The 16534-nt window shown below is 38.5% G+C and overlaps 1 protein-coding gene across 16 annotated transcripts in view; it reads left to right on the forward strand.

The window, feature by feature from the left end:
* LOC144505222 (matrin-3-like) overlaps positions 1-16313 on the forward strand; it is a 48414-nt gene extending 32101 nt beyond the window's left edge. For 9 of the 16 annotated variants that reach the window (XM_078231212.1, XM_078231217.1, XM_078231219.1 and 6 more), the window contains 5 exons: positions 1433-1485; positions 5219-5624; positions 10072-10534; positions 12046-12167; positions 14005-16313. In XM_078231212.1, coding sequence (XP_078087338.1) covers positions 1433-1485; positions 5219-5624; positions 10072-10534; positions 12046-12167; positions 14005-14094 — 1134 coding nt within the window. In that variant the 3' untranslated portion in view covers positions 14095-16313. The remainder of the gene's footprint in view (positions 1-1432; positions 1486-5218; positions 5625-10071; positions 10535-12045; positions 12168-14004) is intronic. The other 7 variants (XM_078231224.1, XM_078231213.1, XM_078231222.1 and 4 more) reach the window with 1 other exon arrangement.
* The last annotated feature ends 221 nt before the right edge of the window (positions 16314-16534 follow it).

Below are 16534 nucleotides of genomic sequence, written 5' to 3' on the forward strand. Positions count from 1 at the left end.
TTGCTCAATGGCTCTATTTTTGTTTTTTCCTTTGAAGCTTTATTCAATTTCCTTTAAGTAGTTCCACTCTGTGATTCCACACACTCCAAATATCAAAACTGGCTGCCTAAAAACAAATATCTCACCATCTGCCCTATAGTTCTTTTTTCAATGGTCTTAATTACTGAACCTCCTGTCAACAGAACATGTTTCTAATATCAAAATCTCATGCTTTTGAGCACCTCTACCATATCTGCCCATAACCTTCCTCTCAGACACTCGGTGTGGAACATGGGTTGGTATAAAATGCATATCAGTACATGCACCATCAGGGTTGAAGCCATCTGGGAGTACTAACTAAAACTCTCATCCATGTTCATGTGACATCACTGGTTCCCTTTCTATGTGGCATGAATTGTCTTTTGATGATGCTTATCCATGAGAAGCAATAATGTAGTTTTATAAACAAGATTTACGTTCTGTTGCAACAGACAGCTGCAAGATTGGATTTTGAACAGTTATGGGGTTAAAACAAAGAGATGAACTGGCTGAATATGGAGCCTGACTTGAGACTGAAGCTCTCCAACTTGAAATGTGATTTTACCTCATTGGGATCTCCCCAAATGCAGCCCCATTCTCCCCATTAATTTTGTTGCCTGTTTTGCGGTTGCAAATGAAAACCAGTGTCGTAGAACCAGTAAGTGGTCTGCAGGGTCTTTTGTCTTGATTAAATGGTCTGCGGCAAAAAAAGGTTGAGAATCGTTGCTCTAAGGGGAACAAAGGAAGGTTAAAAGTGCTGAAAAAAGACTGCTGTTGAAGCTTTTTGTCTTGCAGTCATCTATAATAATGACTATTTGAAGATGAAATTAAAATGTTAAATTTCTTCAAAAAGTCTGGATAAATCACATTTGCCACATTACCTTGATAATTGGTGAGATTCGCAATCATTGTATTGGAAGTCTTTTATCCTTTATGCTTGGCATGAGTGGTTTAGCAGATCAGAAAAGTTGAAAGAGATGCAGTAAGTTAGTCAAACTTCAAATAGAAAACTGAGAGAACAAACTTTAGGCTGGTCCAAAGGGAAAGCAAACACAGAAGTAAGAATTATTTTTCAAGTTAGCAAAGTGAAAGTCAGGATTGTGTAGGCCAGGGAAGTGTTGCTGTTTTTCAATTTTCATTTGATGTGAAATAAAGTAGTCCTGAAACATTCATCTGATCTTGTTTTACTTGTTTTTTTTCTCTCAGTTCATCTTTTACAAATTGGAGAGTTCACCTGAGAATCTCATTGTTGCAGGCTTGACTTATGCTCTCACATAATTAGATGTCAGGCTATGTAACTCGGGCATATAGGGTTGGAATCCATTTATAGATGTGACAAGCATCGTTGAGCCATACAAAATTTTCTATCGCAGAGCAGAATTTGTAACAATTCCTGTTTAATCTATTGTTTCAGAAACCCAGCATAAAGGTGCAAGAACTATTGAAAGAACAGGATGAAGCAGACAGGTAAATTGTTTCGATATATATCTAGTTTACCAACTTGTGATAGGTTTGATAGGTTAATAAATAGGATTGGAAAATATTTGCTAATACCTGACTTAAAAACTGCCATGTCCAACAACGTAGCACTGGTCAGTGTAGGTGATGTGCTAAATCCTTGCATCTCTGACTTGGAAACAAGATGTGCAGGTTCAGTCGATTAGCCATGCAAAATTGCCCTTTAATGTCCAAAAATGTGGGGGGGAGGAGATCCTCCCTTCCATAATCTCCTGCAGCCATACTCCCCTCATATCTTGTAATGTTTTACTATGTTGCTATATAAATACAAGTTGTTGCTGTTTTCTTTCCACTGCTGCACTCATTATTTTGTGCAATGAACTGCTTCTGCTTTCCTCCTAATGCTAATTTGAACCGGCTGCTTGGAAGTATGCAGGAGCAGCATGGCTAGCTGAACAATGTCGTCTTCCCCTGAACACACATTTCCTTGCACTAGGAAGCTGTTGCCCTTTGGATGAGACCAGAAGTTAGACAGTATGAATTAAAAACAGGAATTGTTGGACATAACCAGCAGGTTTAGCAGCACCTGCAGAAAGAAAAACATTAGCACTGCAGGTTGATAATCTTTTGTCTGAGCTGTTTGTATTTCAAATTTCCAGTATCCACTATATTTTGCTTCTGAATTGTTCATCCTGGTTGTGTATTGCTCAATTATATCTGTGTTTAAAATAAATTTGGCATTAAGTTCCAAAAGTACTTTATGGTTGTTGAATCAGTAAAAATAGTTTTCCCCTCAAGTTTGAGCCCTGGTTCCCCCATATTGCCCATTGGAGCATGCATATTGCATTCATAATGTGAGAATGTATATTGAGCATTTAAGTTTTGATAAATACTAAATATTACTAAAATAGATGCACTGTATACTGCGATTCACAATTTATAGCTACAGAATGAAGCTTTAACATGAATAATTTCTTACCTATCGTGCTTCAAAAATATTTGTTTCATAATTTTGTGATCATGTCCTGCTTAAGTGACCAAGATTTTGTAGCACATCATTCATGATTTATTTTAGTGCTAAAATGGCTTTAGCAAGTAAATGTAATGCCACAATCCAATAAAAATGGTATTTGTGAATCATGAGAGAATTGTGGATTGTCATTTAGCTTCAAGGAAGTGACGAAGATGATAGATGGGGGAAAGACAGTGGATGTTGTGTACATGGACTTCAAAGCTTTTGACAAGGTACCTCATGGTAGACTGGTACGAAAGGTGAAGTCACATGGGATCAGAGGAGAGCTGGCAAGATGGATACAGAACTGGCTTGGCCATAAGACGGTAGCAGTTGAGGGGTGCTTTTCTGAATGGAAGGCTGTGACTAGCGGTGTTCATGATGTGGAGATGCTGGCGTTGGACTGGGGTAAACACAGTAAGAAGTCCAACAGGTTTATTTGGTAGCAAAAGCCACTAGCTTTCGGAACAGGCTGTCCCTTCGTCAGGTGGGTGGGAGTTCTGATTACAAACAGGGCACAAAGACACAAACTCAATTTACATGCTTAATGATTGGAATGTGAGTCTTTACAGCTAATCAAGTCTTAAAGGTACAGACAATGTGAGTGGAGGGAGCATTAAGCACAGGTTAAAGAGATGTGTATTGTCTCCAGACAGGACAGCTAGTGAGATTATGCACATCCAGGCAGCTTGTGGGGGCTACAGATAGTGTGACATGCACCTAATATCCCGGTTGAGGCCATCCTCATGTGTGCGGAACCTGGCTATCAGTCTCTGCTCAGTGACTCTGCGCTGTCGTGTGTCGTGAAGGCCGCCTTGGAGAATTCTTACCCGGAGATCAGAGGCTGAATGTTCAGTGGTGTTCCACAGGGATCAGTTCTGGGACCTATGTTGTTCTTGGTATAAAAATAATTTGGAGGAAAATGTAGCTGGGCTGATTCGTAAGTTCGCAGATGACACAAAAATTGATGGAGTTGCGGATAGTGATGATGATTGTCCGAGGATACAGCAAGATAGACTGGTTGGAGATGTGGGTGGAGAAATGGCAGATGGAGTTTAATCCAGACAAGTGTGAGAATGCATTTTGGAAGGTCCAATGCATGTAGGAATTATACAGTAAATGGTAGAACCCTTAGGAATATTGACAGGCAGAGAGATCTGGGCATACATGTCCACCGATCACTGAATGTGGCAACGCAGGTAGTCAAGGCATACGGCATAATTGCCTTGATTAAGGCATTCATTGGGGCATTAAGTATAAAAATTCGCAGGTCATTCTGCAGCTGTACAGAACCTTAGTTAGGCCTCATTTAGAATATTGTGTGCAATTCTGGTCGCAACACTACCAGAAGGATGTGGAGGCTTTGGAGAGGGTACAGAAGAGGTCTACCAAGATGTTGCCTGGTCTGGAGGGTATGAGCCATGAGGAGAGGTTGAATAAACTTGGTTTGTTCGCACCGGAATGATGGGGGTTGAGGGGTAACCTGATAGAGGTTTACAAGATTGAATGGCGTGGATAGTCAGATGCTCTTTCATAGGGTGAAAAAGTCAAGTAATAGGGGACGTATTAGGGGAAAGGTTTAGAGGAGATATACGAGGCAAGTTTTTTTTTACACGGTGGTGGGAGCAAGTACAGTAGTGGCATTTAAGGGGCAACTAGACGAATACATGAATAGGATGGGAATAGAAGGATACAACTCTTCAGTGCATACGGTTTTATTTTAGGCAAGCATCATGATTACAGGCGCAGGCTTTGAGGGTCGAAGGGCCTATTCCTGTGCTGTACTTCTCGTTTGCTCATTTGAGTTTTAATGGTCAAATTAAAAAGCATTTTTAAAACTATCTTAAAATTTGCCCTCTGTTTCTGCTCTAATTTAGGATGCTAAAATGCAACATTTTATACAAAAATATTTAAAAGATGAAGACTTTAAATCAAATAAAAAGTTACTTGAAAGCTCCTTAATTAATTTGCCATAATTGTCAGGCCTGTTTAAGAAAATCTGATTTCTGATCTGAGGACAGTTAGAATCGGAGAAATGCTTTGAAAATACTGAGTTGTCTATGCAGTTGTTGCGGATGAGGTGATTATTGTTCAGGGCTCTGTAAAAGTGAGGAGGGTGAAGAAAAACTACAAGTTTATTTATTAGTCACAAGTAAGGTTTACATTAACACTGCAGTAAAGTTACTGTGAAATTCCCTGAGTCACCACAGTCTGGCGCCTGTTCGGGTCAATGCACTTAACCATGTCTTTCAGAATGTGAGAGGAAACTGGAGCACTCAGAGGAAACCCATGCAGTCACGGGGAGAACATGCAAACTCCACACAGACAGAGTGACCCAAGCTGGGAATCAAACCCGGGCCCCTGGCACTGTGAAGCAGCAGTGCTAACCACTGTGTTACCGTGCCGCCCCCCCAAGCTGAGATTAGAGTTGTACTCCCAACTTTGTATGACACGCTAGTCATATTGTGTGAGATTTTTTCACCAGTTGGTCACTTTTCTTCTGGAGTTGCTAAATCTTAGTACAAATCTGGTTCCACAAGTACTTGTGTGACCTTTGGCAAAGTATTTCATTACAGGGAGCACAACAGCTAAGGCCAATTCTGTCTTCATTCAATATCTCTGCATATATTGTTAGCAGTGCTAGCTGCCAAGCTGTAATGTGTATTGACTAAAACTAGACCTAACTCCATAGCATAGACTTGTTTTTATATTTTGTTTCTTTTTTCGAAGAAGACGGCGACGTTCCCGCAGTCCATCCTTTAAGAAAAAGCTGCCTAGCAAATCAAAGAACCTCCCTAAAGATGGAGAAAAAGAACAGAGAACCTCTGAAAGTTCCCCTTCAAAAGAAGTTGGGAAAGAGAAATCTGAGGGAGAAGACAAACAAGAAATGAAGTCTGAAGAAAAAGAGGACGTTTTAGAAGAAGACGCCATTGCAGTTATTGAGAGTGATGCAGAACTTGCTGAAGAAGGTATGGTTGAGGAACTGGGAAGTGAAGAGTCAGAGAGTGAAGAAGCTGACCAAGAAGATGTGGAAAAGGAAATGAAGCATGAAATGAAAGGAACCGACTCCATAAAACCAGACTCCAAAGCAGATAAGGAAATAAATGTGCAGAACACAACAGAAACAACTGAGAAGGTAAAAACATAGGTTTGGTACTCAAATTTTTGTTTTGCTGTAAGTATGATGGACAGCAATGAAATAAGGATAATGTTTCTTAAATTAAAACTTTCTGCTTTTTTAAGCAGGTACCAATAATTCAAAGGAGTAAACAACACCAACAAGCAGCATCGCGGATAATTTTCCTCACTGAGCTTTATAGCTATATGTTTTAAGTTTTTTTTTAAACAAGGTGATGGGTTTTTTTTAAACCTATTTCTTAGTAATTTGACTATCTGACTATCTTAGTCTATTGTTTTTGCCCTAGCTGTAAAATATTGGCCTTCCACTCAAAACACCAGAAGTTTAAATTTTCAGAATCAGCCCATATTAGAACCATACTTAGCGTTTTTTGGCTAGGTAACAGACACAAGAAAAAATTTAGAACTCTGTTGCATTACACTGCATGTGCCTTGCTGTAACCAGGCAAAGGAGCTATTGATGGCTGTCGTAAATAACCCCATAGAATGCTTTGGCAGCACATGGTCAATTTTTGTGGCAAGCAGATGTGGATTCAGCATTTTTGTAGAAAATGTAACTCTGCTTGTTATTGATAAAATAGATCCTAACAATAAATGTCAACAATCAGATGTTAACTGAGAAGTTGGAACTTGTAAAAATTGTAACCAGCGATTTTAATTTAAAAAAACTGAGGATAAAATGGTAACTATGTTTGCATCAGAAAAATAGATTCAGGATCAATTTGTGTTAAATATGGTGCAAAACTATTCAAGTTTATCACAAGCCAAAAAACTATCAAAAGGCTAACCTTCAAAATCAGAAAAACACAGTTTTTTAACAAAACCAAAAGAAACTCTTGCATATTGTCTACAGCTGAGATCAAAGTCCTCCAAATCAGTGGGTTTGTATCTGAATGATTTGGGAGACATTATATTCAAGGTAGAGATTTTGTCGTCTTCCCATTCCTTTCATTAACATTTGCATCAAGTTGCCTGCTTGTCTGATAAGCATCATATGACAATGTTATTTGCAGCACAATGCCTTTTGTGACTTTACCCATAGTGTTTGTACTTGCAGGGAACATTGAGGAAGCCTGCTTCTGCTGCAGGATTCAACATGTCTGTCTGAAACCGTTTCTAAATTCTGTGGTTTAATGAAGTTACAGAACATTGGGGTCAATAAGAGGTGTCTGTACTAAAGGTCACCCTGTTTTTTTTTTCAGTCTGGTGATGGAACTGCATAGAGGTTGGAAGGCTGTAGACTAGAATAAGATAGATGAATGAGGCCTGTTGATTCCTCTTGCACGAATAGTTCCATAGCACCTCAATTCCTAGTTTGAGTCTTCAGTTCATTTACTATCCTGGTTATCAGGCATATACGTGGATGCAAATTAACTTTGCTATTATGAAATCATGAAGGTCCTATAACTGCTATGTTTGTGAGATTTTTTTAATATTGAAGTACAAAACACAATAAATAATAATGCTTTGAATTGAAGTTCATTTAAATGTTGCAAATCTGATTTTAGTTACACAAGCTATTCAAGAATGTAATAAAAGGACTAATCTTGTCCTTTTAAGAATTTGCAAAAATGTGCCATATTTAGTTGGATAATTGGATTTTAAAATGTATGCAAGATGACAGTCACTGTTTAAAATAAGCAGCAATTTTTATAAGTGTCATATTGCTTCATAAATCTGTCGCAAAATAATTCTTTAGAATAATTATTTGAAAAAAACTATTTTCAAAGCGGAATTTAATGTCCATTTGGCCCATCACCCTAACTGGGGAATCCAAGATAGCAATCCTGTCATGGAGCATGAAACATCAAATTACTTGCCAACTGACCCACTCTAATCCTTTCCTATTTTCAGGTGTGGCTAACTGTTGAGCCATGTGGAAAGAGTTTGTTTTTAAGCATTTTTGGTTTTTTGTTTTGATTTGGCTGTCATTTTAAAAACCATGAGTCAGGTTTTTATCTCTGCTGACTTTTTACTTCGCTCTTGACAAAAAAAAATCAGTAGTGTTTTCATTAGTCTTCAATCTTATAATAGGATCATTTCAGTCTTTTTGTCAGTTAAAAGATGATGGATTTATATTATTGATGTGGAACCTGAGGCTAGGTCAGAGTCATCTGAATCTATTTCAAACAGTATCTCACCAGTATCGCTTACATAAATATAGCTGCTGTTTGGCTTTGTTTTCTATACTAATTTATAGAATGCTTGAAACTTTACGTTTTGATATGCTGTTCATTTGTGTCAGTACTACTTAAAACTGTTTGTTACAGTATCTATTAATAAAACCAAGTATCCTAAATTCTTCTCAGCTTGTGCTATAACCTACACAAATCTATGCACATATACCTACATACATCTCTAAACCTTCATCCCCTTTATAGTTATACTGTTATAGAGCTCTTCCTCATTCCTACCAAAATTACTTGATAGTTCTGTTTTAAATTTCATCTACCCTGTGTCTATCCATTTCACTTGTCAGTCTGTGTCCTCCTTATTGTTATCTACAGTTTTTGCATTTTCTATCACCTGCAAACTTTGAAGTTATGTCCTGTATACCCAAGTACAGATCATATACGAGTACTTGTCAAAATATTAACCCCAGAGAACACTGCTGTATAATTGCATTCTGTCTGAATGACCACCATTGACCAGTACGCCATGCTTGCTGTTTCTTAGCCATTTTACTGCCCATGCTGTGCTTTTTAATCCCATAGTTATAAGCAATATTGAAGTCAGTTATGTAGTACTGTCGAAGTCCAGAGATTTGACATGGCATCTGGTCCATCAACCTTCTCTGTTAACTTTTCTAAAGATTTCAATCGGGTTAGGCAATCATCATTTAACCTTTAACAAATCAATGCTTTTTGGTTTATACTTTTCCAAATGCCGATTAATTTAGCCTGGTTTATTGTCTCAATGTTTTTCTGTCGATCACTTTAGGTTGACTGTCTTCTAGTTGCTGGCTTTATCTCCTTTTTAATTGATGTATAATATTTGCAGTCTTTCATTGCTCTACGACACCAACTGCATAGAGTCATGGAGGTTTACAGCATGGAAACAGGCCCTTCGGCCCAACTTGTCCATGCCGCCCTTTCTTTTTTAAAACCCCTAAGCTAATCCCAGTTGCCCGCATTTGGCCCATATCCCTCTATACCCATCGTACCCATGTAACTATCTAAATGCTTTTTAAAAGACAAAATTGTACCCGCCTCTACTACTACCTCTGGCAGCTTGTTCCAGACACTCACCACCCGCTGTGTGAAAAAATTGCCTCTCTGGACACTTTTGTATCTCTCACCTTAAACCTATGTCCTCTAGTTTTAGACTCCCCTACCTTTGGTAAAAGATATTGACTATCTACCTGATCTGTGCCCCTCATTATTTTATAGACCTCCACAAGATCACCCCTCAGCCTCCTATGCTCCAGAGAAAAAAGTCTCAGACTATCCAGCCTCTCCTTATAACTCAATCCATCAAGTCCCGGTAGCATCCTAGTAAATCTTTTCTGCACTCTTTCTAGTTGAATAATATCCTTTCTATAATAGGGTGACCAGATTTGCACACAGTATTCCAAGTGTGGCCTTACCAATGTCTTGTACAACTTCAACAAGGCATCCCAACTCCTGTATTCAATGTTCTGACTGATGAAACCAAGCATGCCGAATGCCGCCTTCACCATTCTGTCCACCTGTGACTCCACTTTCAAGGAGCTATGAATGTGTACCCCTAGATCTCTTTGTTATGTGACTCTCCCCAACGCCCTACCATTAACTGAGTAAGTCCTGCCCTGGTTCAATCTACCAAAATGCATCACCTCGCATTTATCTAAATTAAACTCCATCTGCCATTCGTCAGCCCACTGGCCCAATTGATCAGGATCCCGTTGCAATTGGAGATAACTTTCTTCACTGTCCACTATGCCACTAATCTTAGTGTCATCTGCAAACTTACTAATGATGCTTCCTATATTCTCACCCAAATCATAAGGGAGATAAATAAATAAGGGAGATAAATAAAGGAGAATTGTAAAATGGTGACCAGAGCTTCAGCTATTTCCATCCTTCCTTCCCTCATAGTTTTAACATACACCCATTGCGACAGAATGACTTTTCTACTTTTGAGGACCACAGTCTTCAAAGTACCTAATCTCTTTTATTCAACATTTCTTCTGCCTCCTCCTTTACTGCTACATTAGCACATCCTCTTTAGTGAAGGCAAATGTGAGTACTTGTTCGATATGTTCTGTTTTCCATTCCCATACTGTTTCTTTCCCATTTTTTAAGATCTCTTCTGCACTTTACTACATTCAAACTTAGTACTGTATCGTGAACCTCAGAATTGTCGTAAGCGTCCATTTTCTTTCTCACAGATGTATTGATTTTTGTCCAATATTGTGAAATAAGAGGACTCAGATTTTGATTATGAAAATCTTTGAATTCCTATAGGAGCTAAAAGAAGAGTGCTTTCCTGAAAACATTGATGAGTTTGTTACTGTTGATGAGGTGGGTGATGTAGAAGCTGGGAATTTAGACCTTGAAGATCTGATGTCTTGTGAAGATAACAGTAGTAAATTAGAAAATGATGATGCTGATGCAAGCATTCAAACTGAGAAATCAGAGGACACCAATGAACAAAAAGATGAAGATGTGAACAAAGCTAAAAGAAAACGAGGTCGGAAAAGGGGCAAGAACATCAGAACTAAAGGTGACAAAAAAGATAGTGAAGAAACTGAAGTGAAGCAAGTTGCAGATGAAATGATTGAAAATAAGCTGGATGGTGATGAAAAGAGTGAAAAGCAGGAAGATACTACTTCATCCTGCATAGAACCAGAAAGTAAGCGTGCTCGTTCACGATCTCCTACTCCAGATGAGTACCGGCTTGGACCATATCAGCCCAACAATCCTGTAGGTAGGAAAAGATTGCACTATATTTAAATTTTGCAAATGTTGAATTTTTTTTGCACAATATTTTCTAGACAATGTTCAGATAAGTTGGTATTTTATATTTTTTAAATAAACCTAATTCACAGAAATGTAAGGAATTCTACGGAGGGAGGCCATTCAGCTCATTGTGTCTGCACTGGCTCTCCAAATGAGCATTATGACACAGTGCCATTCTTCGGCTTTCCCCCATACCCTTGAACGCTTGCTATTCAAATAATCATCTAATACCTTAATTATATGTACCTCTGTTCTACCATTCTCACATTCTGGTCACTTAACAGGCTATTTTAGCATCCCTCTCAGCCGCCTTCTATCTCGTTTATATTCCCTTTGTTCCACTGCAGCCCCCTCACTCCCCATAGTATAAATCTTCTTTGATTTTCTTTCTTCATAGCTCTGGAACTAAGAAGGGTCATCCAGACTCAATGTTGGCTCTATTCTCTCTCCACAGATGCCGTCAGACTTGCTGAGATTTTCCAGCATTTTATATTTGTTTCAGATTCTAGTATCTGCAGTATTTTGCTTTTATGTCAGTAAAGATGTATTGTTGTTGGCAATGAAAAGGATCAAAAGACTTGCGGTTTATATGAACCCGAGTTCATTAGATGTTGTGTAACTTCATGGCTCCCCAGCATCAGATTTGGTGGGTACCCCAAAGATACTAGGGAATCCCTCTCTGAAGTTCCCAGCTAAGGCTTTTGCGTTGCAATTGTGCAGAAGCGCTAACTTCCCCAGGACAGTTGCTGTGCTGGGAACCATCTGACTAAGTAATTTAAATCTCTAGCTTTGGGAAGTTTAACTCCTGATAGTTACTCTGAAAGAGTTAGAAGAAATAAAACCACTTGTAACTGCAGCTCACCCAGACTGAGCCGCACACTCCAGACCTCCACCCCCTGACTAACCAACACCGAGATATTCCCCAAAACCCCTCCTGAGCCACATGGAACTCTCTCCCCAGGTTAGTGGCCTGAGCAGAGCAGTAAATGCCATCTGCTTACCTTCTCCCTGGCCTGTCTGTTTCACTTGCTCTATAGCAGCTAGTGTGGACATGCCCTCCAAGGTCACTGGAGGGCATGTCCACACATGCGGCCTTCGTGGACTCTTGCTTCAGGCTCCAAACAGCTCACCCAGTGGAGGTAAGTTTTCCCGAGCTGGTAAATGTGCTTTAAACTCTTGTAATTCCAGCGGGCCATGACTTAACTCCGCTGGATGGAGTTATGGCCTGATATCTTTGTGCCCCAGTGGACCTCGATTGGGTGTGTAATGTCTGGTGCTTCAGTTTAAAAATATATAAATGATTACTTCCTACATTTCAAAACTGCAGATAAGGTTTTCTTTGGAACTTAGCAGAATTTGAAATTGGATATTATTTCAGAGCTTGTTTGCGGGTATTGAAGGTTATTCATTGTTGGTAATGTATTTACAGTAAGTGGCATTGACATCCTGCTATTAATTGTACTTTCTAATTTATCGTAGGACTAGATTATGTGGTTCCAAAGACTGGATATTATTGCACGCTCTGCTGTCTCTTCTACACAAAGGAGGAAGTAGCAAAGAAAACGCATTGCAGCAGTCTGCCGCATTATCAGAAACTGAAGGTAAGCTTCTGGCATCTCTTGGGTTTTGTAATTTAAACTTGGATGTAAAATTATGCTTTGTGTGCTACTTTATAATGTTTTGATTTGTTTCCACACAAATAAGAAGTAGAATAGGCCATTTGACCCTTTAAGTCTCCATTGCCATTCAGCAAGATCATGGCTGATCTACTTCAGATTTCCTTAGTACCCAAATATATCTATGTCTGTCTGACTGAGCATCCACATCAGGGTGTAGAGGACAAAAGATTCACAGTCCTTTGAATGAAGTAATATCCCTTCATACAACTCCAAATGGCTGACCCCTTATTCAGAAACTGTGACCATAAGTTCTTCAGGTGGCAAGTGGTTAGCTGCCTCACAGCGCCAGGGACCTGGGTTCGATTCCAGGCTTGGGTCACTGTCTATGTGGAGTCTGCACGTTCTCCCCGTGTCTGCGTGGGCTTCCTCCGGATGCTCCGGTTTCCTCCCACAGTCCAAACGATGTGCTGGTTCGGTGCAATGGCCGTGCTAAATTCTTCCTCAGTGTACCCAAACAGGCACCAGAGTGTGGTGACTAGGGGATTTTCACAGTAACTTAATTGCAGTGTTAATATAAGCCTACTTCTGACACTAATAAATTAACTTTACATTCTCCATTGGAAATCGCCTTTTTCATCGTCTAATGTGGTCTATATTCTTCAGCCATCTGGAATGGATGTTTTGCACCAACTGCCTTTACCAGGGTGGTGTCAACTTGCAGGCTAGCTGGTCAGCTAATCTTAATGTCATCGATCGCAAAGTCCATTGTGGAAGAATATTTAGCTGCGGTATCCGAGACCTTAATTCTCACACGTCTCTGAACTCTTGGCAAATTCCCTTCCACTGTTAGTCAGATACTTGCATGAGTTTCAAAAACAGTTTTGATCTATTTCTCCATGGTTTTGTCTATCGTAACCTTTTTGTCCTCGTGTATTATTGTGGAAAGATTAAATTGGGTGTATAACATGTCGGATGAATGTATTTCTGACTTTGTCCATATTTTTAGATCCTTGTTCAAGTCATGGTTACAATTGGAAGTTGTAATGTTCTTTGATACTACTTATAGATTTTACACTCATTAATCTCTTGGAATTACCTTGTATATGCTTCATCACACCTGCATATTTTACAGAATTTTCAACCTTTGACAAGGTGGGTAAGCAAACTGTGTAACTAAGACAATTTGCTTTTCTCCCTTCTTATCCTCATCACATGATGCCAGTAGTACTTCTCCAGCACTGGACTAGAAACACATGGTTTTGATGGAGGGGACAAAATCATGCCCTGACTGGGTACACCACTATCAAGCTTCATTTGTGCTTTTGGGATTAATCAACAGCATAGGTTTCATGCTGGAGAATACATGAGTAATCCTGAAATGTCTTTCTCCAGCTATTTCATATAGAACAATGAAAAGGACATTCAGAATGCACACCTTCACCTTGCTGTGTTAATGCATCATTATGACAATTATTTAACTCTTGCTAGAGACTTTTCCCTGCTTAGTTAATGTTCTGTAACTACAAAGCTGAAAACAAATCTTTGTAGTGAGAGTTTGCGTCTTACTGAGGAGGCTTCAGGCCAATGCACTATCAAAAATCCACTCTGATAACTGCTCACATTTTGACAGTTGTAACAAGTTGCATCACTGCAACTGATTCAATTCCCAACATTCTAAAATGATCAACATTCAAATCTCCCAATGTTAACAGATCCTTTTAAACATTTCAGGATCTGGAACATATCAGCCAAAACTAGTCAGTTCTTCATTGGGCCATACACTATATGTTGCTGCAGTAATTTTCTTTTTATTTTAAAGAAAATGTTGGACAAGCAAGCTGAAGAATACCGTAAAGGTAAAACTGAAGAAAATCCTGAAGTTCAAATTGAAGAGCAGCATAACCAGTGAAGATTCCAGTGTTTGTAACATCTAACCCACTCGCTGATCATTCTTATAGTTTGCTAACATCGTCATTTTTATTTTGTCCTTCTAACAATGTTTAGGGATGTCTTAGTATTGCAGTGTGCAAACATGCATGAATGGAAGGCCAGCAGTAATCACATTTTTTCTTGCAGCAATTGTTGAACAGAAAATGTTTCTTGGGGAGTTGGGGAAGTATTGCATTTCGAGGAGCATTGATCTCTGGTCACGTCAAAAGTATCAGTCGTTGCTGCGGCTCTTATGGGGAAAAATTCATTGGTCCAAAACATACCTTTGTTTATTGCAAAAATATTTCGCAGTGAGGCTATTTTTATTTAAAAACTGTGAAAGTCAATTGTATTAAAAGTTGAAAAGATTTGGTAAAAATTTAATCTTCATGCTCCATTACAGATTCTCTAGTTTTTTTTAAAGGACTAAATTACATTATTATTGAAATTTCTAGATGACTAACAGTGTTCACTTGTTCAATTTTGCAGTATAACTGTGCCCTTATTGAACCGTACACCACGTCAGGGTGGAAAGTGGAAGGGAGGGGTGTAAAATGTTGATGCAAGGACAAAATTAATGGATAAGCGGTTTGATAAAAGTGCGGATTAATGGACTGGGCTATGCTGAGTACATATAGTACTCTTTATGTATCAGCTAGTCAACTGATAAAAGTGATGGTCAAATATGCATTCTACCTTTATTGACCTGCTTGTCATTCATTTGTGGGGGAGGGGGAATTGAGCAGCCATGGCTGGGTTTTCAGCAAATATTGATTTTTAAAAAAAAAAAATTGTACCACAGCTCTGCATATAAATAGCATTACTGCCTTATAACAAGAAGTCAATTTTAAAAATAAAAGCAGTAGAAATTTGCTAAGATGAATGAACAATTTTGTTTGTCTTGTTCCTGCAGTGCCTCAAATTTGTGTTGCACTGATTAATTATAGTATATTGTCCAACTCACCAGTTGGCCTTTTCTCCAACTATTCCAGAAAAGTGCAAGTTAATCTGACAAAACTGAAAGTTATTAAAACAATTTCTTGAATATTTCCATTGCATGTACACATGCTAAATTTTAAATCATAAGTAGCCAGCGTAAATTGAGCTTTTCATACTTATGGGGAAATCTGCTAGTGTTATGACTAAAAGAAAAATGCTGGATAGATGAGAAAATATGAAAGTGATAAGATTTTTATATTAATAAAAAAAAGTTTAAATTTCTGCAGCTTACTACATTTTTCATGAATACTATAGTTTGATGTTTTAGTTACTTAGCTCTATCAACATGACAAATAGGAATAATATTGCAGAAAATTAATTGTGTATTTAAATAGTCTGTTGGTTTGTCTTGAGTAACCTGAGGTTACCTTTGCCTTCCTGTACATTGTTTTTCTTTTATGCAGCTGTACAAACCAGCTTGTAGTAGTTAACCATTCACACACACTTTCAGGAACTGCTGACAGGTGAACGCATAATTTTTTTGTTAGCTGTCCATTTTGGTACTAACCATTTAAACATACTGTTTTTGTAATGTATTGAGCAATCCACTTGTGTGGAAACTCTGACAAGTTCCCCAAAATTTCCCCATTGTGGCCCAGTTGATCCTCTACTTATTTTAGCCTTATGTACAAGTGATTGTGAGCAACTCTGACCCAACTTACTGCATATAAACAGATTCTGCTGTAAATAGTTTTTAATAACCATATTTGTAACTGAAGATTACTGTTGGACCAAAACTCTATTGGCATAATGTGCTGATAACCCCGTCACTGAAGTGAGTGCACCTTGTTCATTGTAGGTTATTTTCTTTAGCAGATATCACCAATTTTAAGTTTTTTGCGTGGTATGTTTTAATGTTGGTACCTATTTTAGATGTGGATGAACTGCAATGTGGGCAAAATGTTTGTTAGTTACCGTACACATTTGTGACCTACTGGAAGTTGTGCTTTCTTGGCAAGTATATCCTGCATGGGTGTGGAGTAATAAATGCTTCCAGGGGATTAAGTTTGCGAATGAAGGTGTCTCTTCTGAACAGAATACAGTATATGCAGCCAAGTGTGTTTAAAGAGATTGTGTGAAACACTGCAGCTTTAATCAAGAGGCAGTAATGTGCGAAAACTGCTGTTGTGTTTTGTTCTTGAGTAGAAGCAAATAGTTTTGTAACATTTTACGTTCAAATAAAGCTCCAGGTTTCTATGATCACATGAGTTTCTCTGCCTTTTGAGAGAATTATTAAGTGAAATCATTTACTTATCGAAAGAAAAATGATTGTGTACATAATATAGGTTTTTCTTACTAGCTCATTTTTGAAGTTACATTGTTAACCTTTGTGCTCAAATTAGAATCCTAGAATCTCCTACAGTGCGGAAGGAAGCCATTCAGCCCATCGAGTCTGCACCGACAACAATATACCCACATAT

The sequence above is a fragment of the Mustelus asterias genome, chromosome 16 (assembly GCF_964213995.1).
Source record: "Mustelus asterias chromosome 16, sMusAst1.hap1.1, whole genome shotgun sequence".
NCBI lineage: Eukaryota > Metazoa > Chordata > Chondrichthyes > Carcharhiniformes > Triakidae > Mustelus > Mustelus asterias.